Raw genomic sequence first — 16599 nt, 5'->3', positions numbered from 1 at the left:
TCTTTATTTTCTCTTTTCTTTTCTCTTACTCTCTGATCAACTACAAAGGAGCCAGATCTCTACTTCCCTGCATTTCTAGCTTCCAATAAATAGTTTTGAACCTTAAATGCATCTATGCCATTGTAACCAGCAGTTTTGGCAACTATTATGAAGGGCAGTCTTAGAAAATTATAGTCAATCTTTTTAGCATTTCTTATAGTCCTAAAGATTCACACAAAACATAAACATTTGACACTTGAAAAATTCAAGGGTTAGGGATGCTGTCACCCCTCACCCCACAGTTGAAAATCCACATATAATTTTTGATTCCTCCAAAACTTAATAGTCTTCTGTTGACCAGAAGCCTTAGTGATGACATAAATACCAATTAAGACATATATTGTATGTTACATGTATTATATACTGTATTCTTATAATAAAGCAGCCTAGAGAATAGAAAATGTTATTAAGAAAATCATAACGAGGGGTGCCTGGGTGATTCAGTCAGTTAAGTGTCTGACTTTTGATCACAGCTCACGTCATAAGCCCAGTGTCATGGGATCGAGCCTTGAGTTGGTCTCTGCACTGAGCATGGATCCTGCTTAGGATTCTCCTCTCTCTCTCTCTCTCTCTCTCCATTTCCCTCTCCCTCCCTTTATTCCTAAAGGATATTTTTATTGGATATAGAATTCTGTGTTGATAGGTCTTTTCCTTCAATACTTAAACATTATGGCTCTTCCTTCTAGCCTCCATGGTTTCTGAGGAGAAATCTACTGTTATTTGAACTGTTATTCTTCTAGAGATGAGGTGGTAACTGTTGATTTTCTTTTCTTATTGAAGTTTGGATTTCCTGGTTCTTGTTTTGACAGTGATTTTTAATTGTAATCTGGACATTTTGGATACTCTGTAATGAAACTTTGATCTCATTTAAATCCCTTGTTTCAGTAGGTCTTCTCTAACACTGTGCAATAATTGAAAAGGAGGTGCCATCTAAATACTGTCAGGTAGAGATGGAAGTCCAATTCCCGTCAGTCTCTGTTGTCACTCCAGTGAGGAGAGTCACCTCATTGCTGGGAGGGTGTGGAATTTCAGGTTCCCCAGTAGGCCTCTGCTGACACCATCTAGCAGTAGGGGAAGGGATGCCTCATTACCACTCAGAGGAGTAGAAGTCTAAGTTTATCGTGTTCTGTCTACTGATAGGAGACTGTTGACACCTGGAAGGATAGAAAGTCCAGGCTCCCTACTTGGCCTTCTCTGATATCATCCCAGGGCAGAGTGGGGTGTGTGTGTGTGTGTGTGTGTGTGTGTGTGTGGTGTGAGGGGGGTGCCAATTATAATGGGGTAATAAGGAGTAAATTCTAGCCTTCCCTTGTAGCCTTTGATGATGTGTGTAGGTCCAGCTTTTCCCATGGTGTCAGGCTGGAGCAGGGCAGTTATTGTCTCAAAGTTTTCTGCCTTCCCCTCTCCTTGCCCTTTGGCTGAAGAAAGCAGATTTTTTTAAGGCTTTTTGTTTACATTTATTAGTGTTTCTAGGTTGAAACAAAAAGAAATTGTAGAGAACTTACTTCTGTGTTATTCCTTGGGTCTCAAAGTCTTCAGCTAATTTCTCTTCTTCTCTTTACTTTTCAGAGTCTCCGCATGTTTCTTTAACATATAATATCCAGGGTTTTTAGTTATACTTAGCAGTAGGAATAGGGACAAGTGTGTCTACTACATGTTATCCAGAACTGGAAGCCATATAAATGCCCTTTTAAATTTCTGTTTTTGCATATATTTTATACCAGTCATATAACAATAATATAATAATACATATATTAAGTTACAAATAAATATACAAACATATATATCACATGCTCAATTTTTTTTTTAATGGGTGCATAGCCAAATGCAGATCACAGACCACTGGTGTAATCAAAACAGTATGGACTCTGGCTTGGCACTTCTACTAACTTGTGTGATTTGGAGCATTTCTTTTTTCACCTCTAACATGAAGCAATTTAGTAATATCTTTAATACCACATCTACCTCTAATATTTGACAAACAATAACAGGTGGTATTCCTTCCAAAAGATATAAAATACTACATGAAAATTGTTTTCCTTACTTATGGTTCCTTTAAAGCATTTTCTAAATCCTGAAAAATTTTCATTCCCTCAAGGATAAAATTTTATCCAATTTGTATTATAATAACTTAATCAAGATTGATCTCATAAATGTAATTGTTACTCCAAAACAGCAAAATAGATTTGATTAAAAAGAGTCTATTCTTCTAATTTTCTGTGAATTGTTAAGTTCAGGGTTGCATTATCTTATTAAGTAACTTAGTATTTTTCCTTGACATTTTTCAGTAATATACTCCTCTCCCACACTTTTTGGATGGAACTAAAAGGTCAAAAATTGGTAAGAGAGGCTATTGTACTCTGTGCCTAGTGGTCTAAAAAAATAGACCATTGTCTTTTGTGCTTTGTATGTATATGTAAAATATATTCACTCTGCCCTAGCACATTATATGCTACTATCTTGGTTTGCTAGTGCTGCCATAACAAAATACCACAGACTAGATGGCTTAAGCAACAGAAATTTATTTTCTCACTGTTCCAGAGGCTGGAAGCCCACCACAGTCATGCTAGCAGGACTGGTTTCTCTTAAGGTCTCTTTGGCTTGCAGATGCCTATGTCCTTGCTGCCTTTTCCCATGATCATCCCTCTGGGCATGCATGCCTCTAGTGGCTCTCCATGTTCTTTTAATTTCCTCTTATTAGGTCACAGTGAGATTGGATTAGGGCCCACCCTAACAGCCTCTTTTTAACTTAATGGCCCCATCTCCAAATACAGTCATCTCCTGGGGTACTGGGGGGTTAGGGCTTCAACATATGATTTTTTTTAAGTTTATTTATTTTGGGGGGTGGCAAAGAGGGAAGGAGAGAGAGAGAGAGAGAGAGAGAGAGAGAGAGAGAGAGAGAAAGAACAAGTGTGGCATGGGCAGAGAATGAGGGAGAGAGAGAATCCCAGTCAGGATCCACACCCGATACAGGGCTTGATCTCACAAACCATGAGATCATGACCTGTGCTGAAATCAAGAGTACAGCGTTTAACTGACTGAACCACCCAGGTGCCCAAACATATGAATTTTGGTAGGGGCATAATTAAATCCCTAATAGCCACATTTACCATTCTGTTTTAAAAAAATGAATTCTACAAGTTAAGATTTTGAGATGAGTCTGAGAAGAACTGTTTTACGATGACCATAGTTTAAGTTTGGCTAACACAGTGAAGTGCTGTGTGTGTGTGTGTGTGTGTGTGATATTTGTTCAAAAGCAGCTAGCCATTCCCAGGTTGTTTCAAGGCTGTGCTTCACAGTTATGCAGTTTAACAGTATCTAAGAATACAGATCAGTTAGAAATATTATACTGACATAATTTGGGGATGAACCAAACAAATTTTCTAGGCAAAATAGAATAGTGTTGTTTAATTAAGTTTTAAACTGAAGACTGGATTATTTAATCAATTGTGTCCTTACTCCATGATCTATGACTTAGTAGTTATCAGTTCATTATGTTGTATACCTGAAACTAATGTAACATTATGTGTCAACTATACTTTAATTAAAAAAATACAAAAAATAAAAGTAAAAGTAACCTATAACTTTCTAAGTTTGAATATTGGGATCAGTTTTTTTGTTTGTTTGTTTATTTGTTTATTTATTTATTTATTTATTTATAAATGTTTTTTAAATTTATTTTTGAGAGAGAGACACACACAGAGTGCAAGAGGAGGAGGGATAGAGAGAGGGAGATAGAATCCAAAGCAGGCTCCAGGCTCCGAGCTGTCAGCACAGAACCCGATGTGGGGCTCAAACCCACGGACCGCGAGATCATGACCTGAGCTGAAGTTGGATGCTCAACTGACCAAGCCATCCTGGTGCCCCTGGGATCGGTTTTTAAAATAGAAAGTTTTCATTTGGGGCTCAGTTGATTAAGCATCTGACTTCAGCTCAGGTCATGATCTCCTGGTTCATGGGTTTGAGCCGTGTATCCAGCTCTGTGCTGACAGCTCAGAGCCTGATCCCTGCTTGGGATTCTGTGTCTCCCACTCTCTCTCTGCCCCTCCCCAACTCGTGCTCTGTCTCAAAAGTAAAAAAAAATTAAAAATTTTTAAAAATTAAAAAAACTTCTTAAAAAAAGAGTTTTCATTTAACATAACTTAGTAGGTTTTAAACATTTTAAATGTCCCCTTTTCCATCTGCTTTTGAACCATGTGCTTATCATTTTTAAAGTACTATACTTTAACATTAAGAAAATTAGATTGGCACCTAGATTTCCAACCAATTAACAAAAAGTATGGTTGGAAAGTAGCAAAGCAAATACTTTACAATTTCATTTGTCAGTGATATTTCATGAAGTTAATTAATTTCTGTCATAATAAAATACAGTAAAAATATATGTATATATTTATATTCTATTACTTACTTTCCAAATATAGCATACATCACTGTTTTGATTTCTGACAGCAGAGCTGATGTTCTCCTGAGGTGTCAAATTTGATTTGAATATTCAATTAAAAAAACCTGTAAAATGTCTTGCTACTTTAAAAAATGGGTTTTTAGATTTTATGTCAGCTAAATGTGTTTCACCATCATGAATTCTTTGAAATTTTGTGCATCTTTAAATTATTCTATTTTAATACCTGCTAGATATAATCCTTGTTAACAGAGTAAATCCCTCCTACAATTTATTAGTCTTATTCATATTTTTTCTTATAACTTATACATTTCTAAATCTTTATTTCAATTTATGAATATATTTTCTGCCCAAGTAATAGTGCTATTATTCACATTAAAAAAATGTGTCAGCCAAAAGAAAGAAAGAAAGAAAGAAAGAAAGAAAAAATATTCAACTATGTGGAGTCACAAACCATATTGTAGAATATTCTGCAGCCATCACAAATGTTTCTGAAAAATATTTAATGACTTCAGACTAATACTTGGTGTATTAAATTTAAAAATCAGATAAACAACAATATTTTAATATGATTCCACTTAATGTTGACTCTGAGGAGATTTATAAATATTTTTTTAATTTACATTTTTGTTTTCTCCTAATTTTTAAAATTAACATGTATTACTTTTATAGTCAGGAAAATAACAATACATGTTAGTCCACGCTGAGGTGGTTGATTTTTGGGAAGCTAGGCCATTAGATTATGCTAACCATTTATTTTTTGGAGGCATTTTAAACTCAAGTCATTGATTCATTCAGTAAACCGTTACTGAACTATTACCAAGTATCAGCGTCTATTCTATGTCAGGTATGGTTCTGGAGACACTTGAGGAGGGGTATGTGGATATGGTTATAAAATGGTTCCCACAGGTATAGGATGTAAGCAAAATCAATACTATGTGATGGGTGCTAGGGTAATAGCCCAAAGAAAGTCCTATAAGCATATCTGTGCACAGTGCTAACTGACTATGACAATCTGCGTGGGTATGACTAGATCACAAGAATAGAATTTGTCTGAACCTCATTAACTGAGTCCCACAAGGAAATGTCTGTCTGGGGGTGCCTGGGTGACTCAGTCAGTTAAGCATCTGACTTGAGCTCAGGTCATGATCTCGTAGTTCGTGGGTTCAACTCCTGTGTTGGATTCTGTGCTGACAGCTCAGAGCCTGGAGCCTGCTTGGGATTCTGTGTCTTCCTCTCTCTCTGTCCCTCCCCTGCTCCTACTCTGTCTCTCTCTCTCTCTCAAAAATAAACATTAAAAAAATAAAAAAGAAAGGAAATGTCTGTCTGATTTAGAGTTGGTTTCTGTGACTTGGGCTTTTAAATAAATAGGGTAGATATAAAAGACTACTACCTTGCAAAAAGTGTTTGTAAATTTTTAATCTTCAAAGTGTAGTTTAACAATTTATTCCAAAAGCACATTAATAAGTATTTATTCTGTATTTATAAGTATTATATAAATATTATATAAATAAGTATTTATTCTGGTACTAAGGGATAGAAGGTAAATAAAACAGAGTCCTGCTCTTAGGAAATTTAGAGTGTATGTAAATCAAGAGTTTTTCCATATCTTGTATAATATGGACACCTGTGATAATTTCATCTAAAATTTTTGTTTAAAATATGATAATATTGAAATCATTATTTTTAAAAAAAATTTTAATGTTTATTTTTGAGGGAGAGAGAGAGAGAGAGTAGGAGCAGGTGCCCCTGAAATCATTATTATACTATGTATTAACTAACTTGGGTTTAAATAAAATAAAATAAATAACAATAATTAAATAAAAAAAATAAAATCAGACAATAAGAAAGAGGAATGCATTGTTTTCTTTCTTTTGTTTTGCCTGTGAAGAAAGTTAAGGCTAAATGTTACAGTAGAAATTCTGGATATTAGCTAAAATGTTTGTGCTACTTATTTATTTTGATTTTTCCATTCATTAAAACAGTTTGTTTTTTGAAAGGACACAGATGACAAATCATTAATTAAAATCATGTAAATACTTTTTATCACCTAATTATGAAGTATTTAATATTCTATATAAAAATAAAGAAAATATATTTGGTAAAGGAAATAAAGGTTAAGATGACTCTTCCTCATTGATGATTTAAATTGTTTATTTCTCCAAAGCAAGCAAAATTTATTTCAGTAACTAAATTTTTAAAAAGTTCAACTTGTGGGGTGCCTGGGATGGCTCAGTGGTTAAGCATCTGACTTCAGCTCAGGTTATGATCTCACAGCTTGGCTCATGAGTTTGAGCCTGGCATCAGCATCTGGCTCTGCTGTCTGTGCAGAGCCCGCATTGGATCCTCTGTCCCCAGGCTCTCTCTGCGCCCCACCCCATGCATTCTCTGAAAAAAAAAAAAAAAAAAGTTCAACTTGTAAGGTCAGATATAGATGAATATATATTGAAATAAAGAAAAGACAAAGATATATTGGACAGTCATAGGATAGCTGTTGCATGGACAAACTAACAAGCATTTAAATCCCATTATCTACACTTGTCCACTTTGGCATTCAACCAGAGAAGCAAAGTGCAAAGGTTAAGGAATTCTAGAATGTTCTTCTTTCATACAAAAGAGTATGTACATAATTTTTTTCTTAAGTACATTCTCAAACAAATCGAAAATGTAATGATTTTTTATTTTTCAGTTTATGAGGACTTCACTTTTCCTAGGCAGTCTGGTTGACAGAACAAAACAAAATATATTTATGAAAAGGACATATGATATTACATAAATATAAATAATTTATATACTTAAAATAAATAAGTTAATATTTAATCAAGAAGTAAATATTCTACTTAATGCTGTCTGAGACAGAGATTTTTAGTTTTGAATACATGTGAGATTAAGTGTGTAAATAATTCAATTTAAAGATAGTAAAGTATGGGAAAGGAGGTTTACTGTGGTTGCAACAATATGGCTTTTTAGGTTTGTATGTTTGAGGATAAGAATTAATAAAGAAAATGCAGGATGATGATTAGATAAAATATGGATTCAATTCCATAAAAATGACCTCATTTTAATTATGCATCTTTTCATCCTAGTGCCATACAAATTTTACAGTAATATGTGAATTTTAGAAATAATTCCATTTAAAATTTTTCTAAGCCAAGAAAAGCAAATTATTTTTTCTTAAACTATTAAAACTATTTTTCCTGGTTGTGTCACTAAGAAGTAAATCTGCCAGATTCTTTCCCTTAAAAATTTCATTTTCCAAATCAAGCATCAGAAACCACACAGAAGAAATTTCAGCTCAAAAATTTTTTTTTTCCAGGAAGGAACCCAAAAAGTAACTTTGGATTAATGGCACCTCATTTATTCTTTCGTATTAATTTTTAAAAATTTAGTCCGTGCTTTATAAAATGGACTGAATAAAATAATGTTGAATCTCACAAAATGACATGTATGAAGAATAAATTAGGTTATGGAATATTATCAACTAATGGAATGTATTTGATAGTCATAGCTGGAACATGTTAGGCTATGACAACACATAAAATCCAATAAGAAGGAAGGAAAAGTTTGTATCCCTGGAACCAATGGGGCTTGAAGCCAGGATTAGAAGAATTGCATCTTTATAAAAAGAAATGTGCTACTATTAATGTTTTCTGAATTTGAATGTTGGATTGACTTAATAAAAGCTGATGTGCACAATTAAAGTTGGCAATTGTAAGCAATAGCCTTTGAGTATATTTAAGTTCAAGGAAAGAGTGTTTTATTCTGTTTTCTTTGGGGAACCTGAGTAAATTTTATACCTTGGAGCCAGCAGATTTTAGTTCTTATTAGAACAGCAGAGTCAAAGTAATTATTGTCCAGGAAGGAATGATGTTCCAGGAATCAAGTCTAGCAACAACAAAAAAATGGTATAACAAAAATGTAAACATAGGCATCTTGCATGCGTGCAAAGTAAAAGCTTCAATATTCGCACAATAAATTTTATTTTTTTTTAATTTTATTTATGTATTTTGAGAGAGAGAGAGAGAGAGCACGTGTGAGGGAGGGGCAGAGAGAGAGAGAATCCCAAGTGGGCTCTGCACTGGCAGCACAGAGCCTGATGTGGGGCTTGAACTCATGAACCTGTGAGATCATGACTTGAGCTGACACCAAGAGTCAGACGCTTAACCAACTGAGCCACACAGGCGTCCCAGGAATGACATTCTTTGTGTATGACAATCTCTCATTTATTAACGTGTAGAGAAGGAAAATATTCAGAAAGAAAACATACAAGTGACCAATAAGCACATTAAAATGTTTAATCTCTCATAAGTAAAAATTAAAGTGAAAAATTCAATTTTTGCCTGTAAATTAATTATTAAGGGGGTGGGAGAGTGTTTAAAAACCTAAAACTTTTTTTTTCTTTTTTTTTTTTTCAACGTTTATTTATTTTTGGGACAGAGAGAGACAGAGCATGAACGGGGGAGGGCAGAGAGAGACACAGAACCGGAAACAGGCTCCAGGCTCTGAGCCATCAGCCCAGAGCCTGACGCGGGGCTCGAACTCACGGACCGCGAGATCGTGACCTGGCTGAAGTCGGACGCTTAACCGACTGCGCCACCCAGGCGCCCCTAAAACTTTTTTTTTCAAGTAAGCTCTATGCCAAAGATGGCGCTTGAACTCACTGCCCCAACCCAAGATTAAGAGTCACAGGCTCTACTGACTAAGCCAGCCAGGTGTGTCCAAAACAGCATTCTTATGTACAACAAGTACTTGCTTTTAGGTTAAAATAATCTTTATTTATTTGTATTCTTGTTCTTATAACTTGTATCTATTTTTGTTCATTCTCTTTGCAGATCTATATTCATCTAGAAGTTAACATGTGATCACATTGGTGTCTGAGTTTATTCCTCACCTGGATCATTATGATTTTATAGTTGAAAGCTTATCTTCAAAGGCCTCCTGTCTTTTTTGGGGTCTGTAACTCTACAATCCCACCTGTTTTTTCTCTGAATTTTTAAAATCTGCTTTCTTAAAGAACAGATAAATTTTATTTTTTTCTTGATGAACTAAACATGTCCCCCCCTTTTTTATTTCCCATGAAAATATTAGCAAGATAGGCAAGATTTTATCAAATGCTCAGGTTTAGAAGATTTTTGGCAGATGTCTGTATGTTTGATGTCTCTAACAGGAACTTGTTTTTCTGTTGTGCCAGTTTTGTCACATTATCCTTATTTAACCTGATCTTACAGACTGTAATTTGTGAACACTATTAAGCAATATAAAATGTTTTTATCATATATATTAATCATCTATCATCTATCCATCCATTATGTTTATCCTCATGCTTACAACTTCCAGTGTTCAATTATATAAAAAGGAGAACAGCATGGTACCATACTTTCTCTTTCCAATTTCTCATTTCCACATTGGTATATAATTTCTCTGTTCCTCAGTTTCTTAGGCTGTAAAATGGTTGTTCCAGAGGATAAGACCCTTTCAGGTATATAACTGCATGTCTTTTCTGCTCACTTTTCTTTCTCTGTTGTCCGTATCTTCTGGACAAAGCATATAGTGCTTCCAGACTGACTTCCCTTCAAGTCAGATTATTCTTGATCCTCTTCCTGATTATTAATTGTGAATTAGTGGACACTCCCAATATTATGCATCTGTTTTTGACATGCATGCTCTTCTTCAAAGTATCTGCTTTTAATTATCAGAGAAATGTTCTTTACCTTCAACTTATAACCTAATTTCTTTTACATTTGTTATATAGCACTCTGTTTCCCAAAGGGTGTTCTGTGGAACACTAGCTATATGAAATGTTAAGATATGCTACATGATAAAAAACTACAATAACAGTAACAAACGAGGTGGGATTCTGAGGTCAAAAATATCTAGAAAGTATTGGGTTAAATGAAATAAAATTTTTGTAGGAGTTCTCAGTGCCTTTAAATGCTAATTTGTATTGGGAATTTAAATGCTAATTTAATTTATAAGCTATAACAAAAAATGAAATTTGTGCAGTTATTTTCAAAATTATTTCAATATGCATCCCTCTTTTAGAGAATATCCTACAGAATTAGCATTTATCTCTGGAAATTGTTGTAAGTACCTCCATATACTTCTCCATACCCAAATCACTTTTACATGGAGGCCTAATTAGGGTATTGAACCTTCTTTTCTAAGATAGTATTCCCAACACTGCTGGAAGTCCCATTGTTCCAGGAATGTTACCCACAATTCAAACAATGAAATCACTTCATGTATATAATGTGTATAAACAGTTATTCATTTTCTATATCCTCTATTCTTTTCCAAAGTCCAAACATCCAGAAGGGATTAAAAGCACTGAATTCTCTAAAAACCCTTCAAGTTTTCTATGTATTATTTTGAAGTCATGGAGATACATATCAGGTTTCTTGCAGACATTATCTATTGCTCATTCTCTGCATTCAGCAAGAGTGGGTAGCAGTTGGCAAACTGTCAGATCTCCGGTGTCTGCCACAGAAATTGCAATTACCAAGTCCATGTGAATTTTCTGCTTCTTATGGGGAGCTCCAGTTGTTTAATTTTTTTTCTTGTTTCTCTTTATTCATTCTTTTCCATTCAGTAATTTATTAACTTCTTAAAAAGAATTTTAATTATTCAAGGCTTCTTTAGAATTTTATCTCCTGCCCTGCCTCCTTCTCAATAATGTCCAACACCCCATGAGAATCTTTCATACTACTGAGAAACCAGAGTATAAGTAACGGTTATTTACCTAGTTTACTTTCTTCCTAAGTAGGACATCTAAGTGCCTTTAAGTATCATGTAACTGATGAATGCCCTAAGCCCTTTCTCTCTAGAGATCTCATCTAATATCTTCTCCATACTGCTGATTTCCCAATGTGTTTCTGGCCCTATTCTCTTTCCTGAACTCTGGGATCAACTATTCAGCTGTAGTTGTTATTTCCAGGTTGAATATCCGGTGATATCTCAAAGTCAACATGGCCAAAGCAGAAATCTTATTTCTCCCAAAGCTTGCTTCTTCCATATCTTCTCTGTTTCCATCATCGGCACCACCAATAGGCTAATTGCTAAGAAACTGAGGAATCTTTCATAACTCTCCTGGTCTCTCCCTATAACCCTGATTCATCAGCAAGACCTCCAAAATAGAGCCTGCATCTTTATTTATTTATGTATGGAAGTTTTACTTATTTAGTTTTAGAGAGATAGAGAGAGAGAGAGAGAGAGCAAGGGCACACAAGTGGGGGAGGGGCAGAGAGAGGAGAAAGAGAATCCCATTTGGGCTCTGTGCTAACAATGCAGACCAGGGCTCAAACTCACAAACCCTGAGATCATGACCTGAACCGAAATCAAGAGTCAGCTGCTTAACCGAATGAGCCACCCAGGCACCCCAGAGTGTGATCTTTTAAAAATGCTAATTATATCGTACTCCTTGGTTTAACACCTTCCAGTGGGTTGTCAGTACACCAGAATAAAATCTCTTTACTTTCAAGACTCTTTGTGATCTGGCTTCTACCAGCCATCTGACCTCATCCCATACACTTATCCTTCTTCTGGGCCTTGAAAACACCAAGTACATTCCCATATTATATTCTTTATGCTAACTCTTCCTTATACCTAGAGTGTGATTAACCCAGATATTCTTAAGACTGGCCTCTTTCCATCACTAGGTTGTGGCTCAAATGTAAACTCATTGAAACCTCTTATGCCTAGTTCAAAGTCGTGTTTCTTGGTCTGCTATCCCTTCACAAGTCACTCTCATTACTATTGCATTATTTATAATCATTGCAACTAATGATTATCAGAAATAATCTAATTTATTGTTTTCCTTTTTTTCTTTCCTTTTAAAATGTGGTCTGAGGGGCGCCTGGGTGGCGCAGTCGGTTAAGCTTCCGACTTCAGCCAGGTCACGATCTTGCGTTCCGTGAGTTCGAGCCCCGCGTCAGGCTCTGGGCTGATGGCTCAGAGCCTGGAGCCTGTTTCAGATTCTGTGTCTCCCTCTCTCTCTGCCCCTCCCCCATTCATGCTCTGTCTCTCTCTGTCCCAAAAATAAATAAAGGTTGAAAAAAAAAAATTTTTTTAAAATGTGGTCTGATATAGCAGGGACCTCGTCTGTCTTCACCGTTGTATACCTGTGCCGGTATAGTGCCTGACACAGAGAAGGCTTAATACTTTGTTGTGTTATCTATAAAACATGAATGTCTTCAGCTCTCCTGAATCTCAAGCTAAACTATATTTTGGTAAGTACCTTGTAAACTGACCAGCAAACTTTTTTCTGGTAGTAGAAAATTGTGGGAATACTTAATTCAAACTTTAAAAGAAAATGAAACATGCTGACATTAAAAAAAACTTCCTTGAGAAATCAGAACAGCATTGTATCAAGAATAATCCCACCATCCTCCTACTTTAGCTGAATATTAGCTAAATGTAATATGTAATTAGCTGAATATTAGCTAAATGTAATATGCCTAATCTGGCATATTAGGAAAATTACACTCTACCATGGATGAAGAGAACCAGTTCATAAGTAAGGAAGCAGGGAAAATGTCAGTGCACACAGGTAGACCTTATCACACCATCAAATCCAGAGAGAATAAATTCAAATTTCTTCTAGAGCAGTGAATGAGATACAGCGTCACTGGGGACATTCAAGGCTCCCTTGCTAACCCTGGGAACAAGGATCTAACAGGAAACCAACTTTCGATGTTCTGTCCTGGCCAGAAACAGAGATCAAGACAGACAGACTGACAGACATAGAACCAAACAGAAAAAAATGCAACTGACTACAGTTGAAAACATGCATACTGGTTTGCTTGGGTATGTGGTATGCCCACTTGTGCAGTGTAAGGGGAATACTGGAGAAGTGGGCTACATAATTTGCCCGGCCCACTGCAAAATGAAAAAATTATGAATAATTCAAAGATACTGACAGGCAGCAAACCATTGTGGCTGAGCATTACACCCAGCAGAGCCCTTCTGAGGTCAGGGCCCTGTGCATCTGCACAGTCACACAAACCGAAGCCCGTCCTGGTTGGGGGAGAAGATTAGAATTCATCCCCAAGATTGGGAAGCACCTATCTTCCCCCCCCCCCCCCCGGTCAAAACAACAACAACAACAACCACCACCACCACCAACAACAACTACCGAAATTAGAGCAGAGGTGCCCAACCTTGACGGTGTTGCTAGTCATGGTGGTGGCGCTGGGTGAGGCTGGGAGCACCCACTCCTACAAAGCAGACTTCAGAATGATGGGGGAAGAAAGAAACCAGGGTTTCTGAGACTCCAGAAATAAAAGTGCCAGACACAGAGAATAAGGTGAAGAGAAAGAGGCCACATCAGACGTTTCTCCCGCCTTTATGTAGACAATGCCTGCTCTTTCAGAAGAGACTGTCTCTTCTGAAATTCAGCCACTTGTGTATATCTGGGAGCTGCGGTGGAGTAGGTGGGGTCGGGTACCGGGGTGTGTCAGAGCCAAAAAACGTATTGACAGGTTTAAATACATTTCCGTGGACGGGCTTCCTACCCTCTTTGGCAAGAAACCCAAGGGGTCCTAGAAGGAGGCGGGATGCAAGTGGGTTTCTGGGGACCCTCTGTTTTCTTTTTCCCTGACGCTTAGAACGTACGACCCACGGGAAGCCGCAGGGCTGGCATTCTTCGGTCCATCACAGGTCACTCCACTGGCAGAAGTGCGCTGTATTGGGGTATTTGGAACTGGTGGCGGGGACGGGGGAAGCCGGCGGCGCGGGGAAGCGGGTCGGAGGAGATGCACTCCGTCCCCTCCGTCTGAGCCCCGGGGCAGCTGGACCAGCGGAGACCGGAGTCCGGGCGGGGAAGTACGGACCGCGGCCGCGGAGGCGGCCCCGAGCCCCGCCGCTCAGTCCTGCCCGGCTCGGGGAGGCTCAGGCCCGGCGAACCTAGGGCGGAGGGGGCGGCGACCGGGCACCCTGCGGCTACTGCGGCCGCGCGGCCGCTGCTCCTGCGGCTCCGGCGCCCGCCGGGTGGTGTCTCCGCAGTGCCCGCCTCCAGCTCCCCTTCCCCGCCCCTCGCGCCCCCTTCCCCGCCTCCGCCTGGCGCCCGGCGCCCGGGCCGCGCTGACCCGCCGCCCCGTCCCCGCGAGCGCGCGGCGGCTGCTCCAAGGCGGCGGCGGCGGCGGCGGCGGCGCCTCCCCCGTGCGGCGCCCGCGCTCCCGGCGGCGCAGCCCTCCCGCCTCAGCCATTTTCCCTCCCCCGCCTCCCCTCCCGCTCCTCATCCTCTCGCCCTCCCCCCGCGCGGGGACTTTTCCGGAAAGTTTTTATTTTCCGCCTCGGCTCTCGGAGAAAGAAGCTCCCGACTCCGCGGCGGCAAAACTTTTCGGCTGCCGCTCCGCCGGCCCCCGCCCTCGGCTGCTCGGCCCCGCGACCCTCGGCGCGCCCCGCCGCGCGATGAGCGCCCCTCCGGTCCTGCGGCCGCCCAGCCCGCTGCTGCCCGTGGCGGCGGCGGCAGCGGCGGCCGCCGCGGCGCTGGTGCCGGGGTCCGGCCCGGCGCCAGCCCCGTTCCTGGCTCCCGTCGCGGCCCCGGCCGGGGGCATCTCCTTCCATCTGCAGATTGGCCTGAGCCGGGAGCCGGTGCTGCTGCTGCAGGACTCGTCCGGGGACTACAGCCTGGCGCACGTCCGCGAGATGGCTTGCTCCATCGTCGACCAGAAGGTAAGGCGCCGTACAGGGGGCGCTGCCCGTCCGGTCGCCCCTCGCCGCGCCAACTTTCCGGCTCCGGGGGCTCGGCCGGGAGCCAGCCTCGCCGGCGCTCGGGAAGGGTCTGGCACCGGCCAGGGCTGGACGCCGGCAGCCGAAGCACTGCATTCCCCGTTGTCCGGTTCTCCCTTTGCCCCGTCTTCTTGCATTCCCGGTATCTCTGCAGTCCGCATCCTCCTCACCCATTTCCAGTCCTCTCGGGACATTTCCAGGTAGGTTGCTTGCCCATGTCTCCCAGCGCCTCTCCCTCCTCTTAAGACTTCCCTGCTCCCCCCCCCCTCCGCCCCCCCCCGCCCCCCCCCGCTTCCCTCTGGACCCTGGACCAGCACGTTCCTGGCGCCAGAATCCTCCTTCCCGTACCAGAGTTTTCCCCCGGGACACGCTCAACACGATTTCAGCACCACTCCCTTCCTCTTCAGGCCCCTCTCCCAGCTCGGACCGATGCTGAGGAGTTCCTGGAATGATCTAGAGATGAGGAATTTCTCACCTGTCAAATAAGCTTTTAAGAGGGAATGATTGACTCGGCCAGCTGTGAAAACAACTGACCAGATCACAACGACTCACCTCCCTGTGGTGTTTTTTAGTCCTACCTTTGTGTGAACGTGAAAGCAAAATTTTCAACGATAAAATCTGGAAGTTGCAGCCTTTTTGATCGGCATCCCTGAGGCACTGATAGTAGGGCATTGAAGCAGAGGCACAGACCTTTAAGTGGTGGGGGTGCGCCTAGGGGCGCTCCGAGGCTGGCCGTCCCTGTGGGACTCTGGACAGCGGTCACAAAAGGCAGGTTGGAAAAGGGGCCATTATCCTGGGCCAGGCCACCCGGGGAAGGGACCCACCCTGCCCACAACTGTTTGTAGTGCAATTTTGAATTTCAGGTTTCTGTAGCCATCCAGAGTGATGTTGCATGGAAAAGGGTGATTAAGAGTGTGAAGGAGAAGGGGCATGGCGCCAGTCTTAGTATAAACAGGCAGGGTTTAGGGGGTGGGAACAGAAGTCTATAAAGGTGCTAAATTTCCACCCTGGAGGACTGGCTAATCCTTGCCCTATAAAAGTCACTTGAATAATCACTGAATGCTTTCTTTAAAGTATGTGGAGGACAGATTGCTAAACTTGAGTGTTGTTAATTGTGGCATGTAGCACAAGGAGATGAGGAAAAGCCCTGGGGAAAAATCAGTAATCTAGGAAGTTTGTAAAAGTTCTGGAGGTGCGCTAAGGCAACAATGAGTGTGAAGCATTTTTGGTTATTGAATGTAGTGACACTTTCTATTACATACAACTCTCAGTCTTTTTCAATTTCCATGTAAATGACAAATTCTAATTCAGGTACGTGTCCTGTCATGTGTCTCCTCATCAATATTACAGGGTATTTGTTGCAGGTGAACAGGAGCACTGTCCTAGGCATTGTAAGACTTCCCTTAGTGCGACAATCTCCATTAGGGTGCAAA

At 40.3% G+C, this 16599-nt stretch overlaps 1 protein-coding gene across 1 annotated transcript in view; it reads left to right on the top strand.

Annotated features, from left to right (window-relative positions):
* The first annotated feature begins 14845 nt into the window (after positions 1 to 14845).
* PRKD1 (protein kinase D1) overlaps positions 14846 to 16599 on the top strand; it is a 327269-nt gene continuing 325515 nt past the window's right edge. The window contains exon 1 of the mRNA XM_030318866.1: positions 14846 to 15109. Within this exon, the coding sequence (XP_030174726.1) occupies positions 14846 to 15109 (264 nt within the window). The remainder of the gene's footprint in view (positions 15110 to 16599) is intronic.

This window comes from Lynx canadensis, chromosome B3, assembly GCF_007474595.2.
Source record: "Lynx canadensis isolate LIC74 chromosome B3, mLynCan4.pri.v2, whole genome shotgun sequence".
NCBI classification, from domain to species: domain Eukaryota; kingdom Metazoa; phylum Chordata; class Mammalia; order Carnivora; family Felidae; genus Lynx; species Lynx canadensis.
The sequence above is the reverse complement of the archived record's forward strand: the minus strand, read 5'-3'. Positions and strand labels throughout refer to the sequence as shown.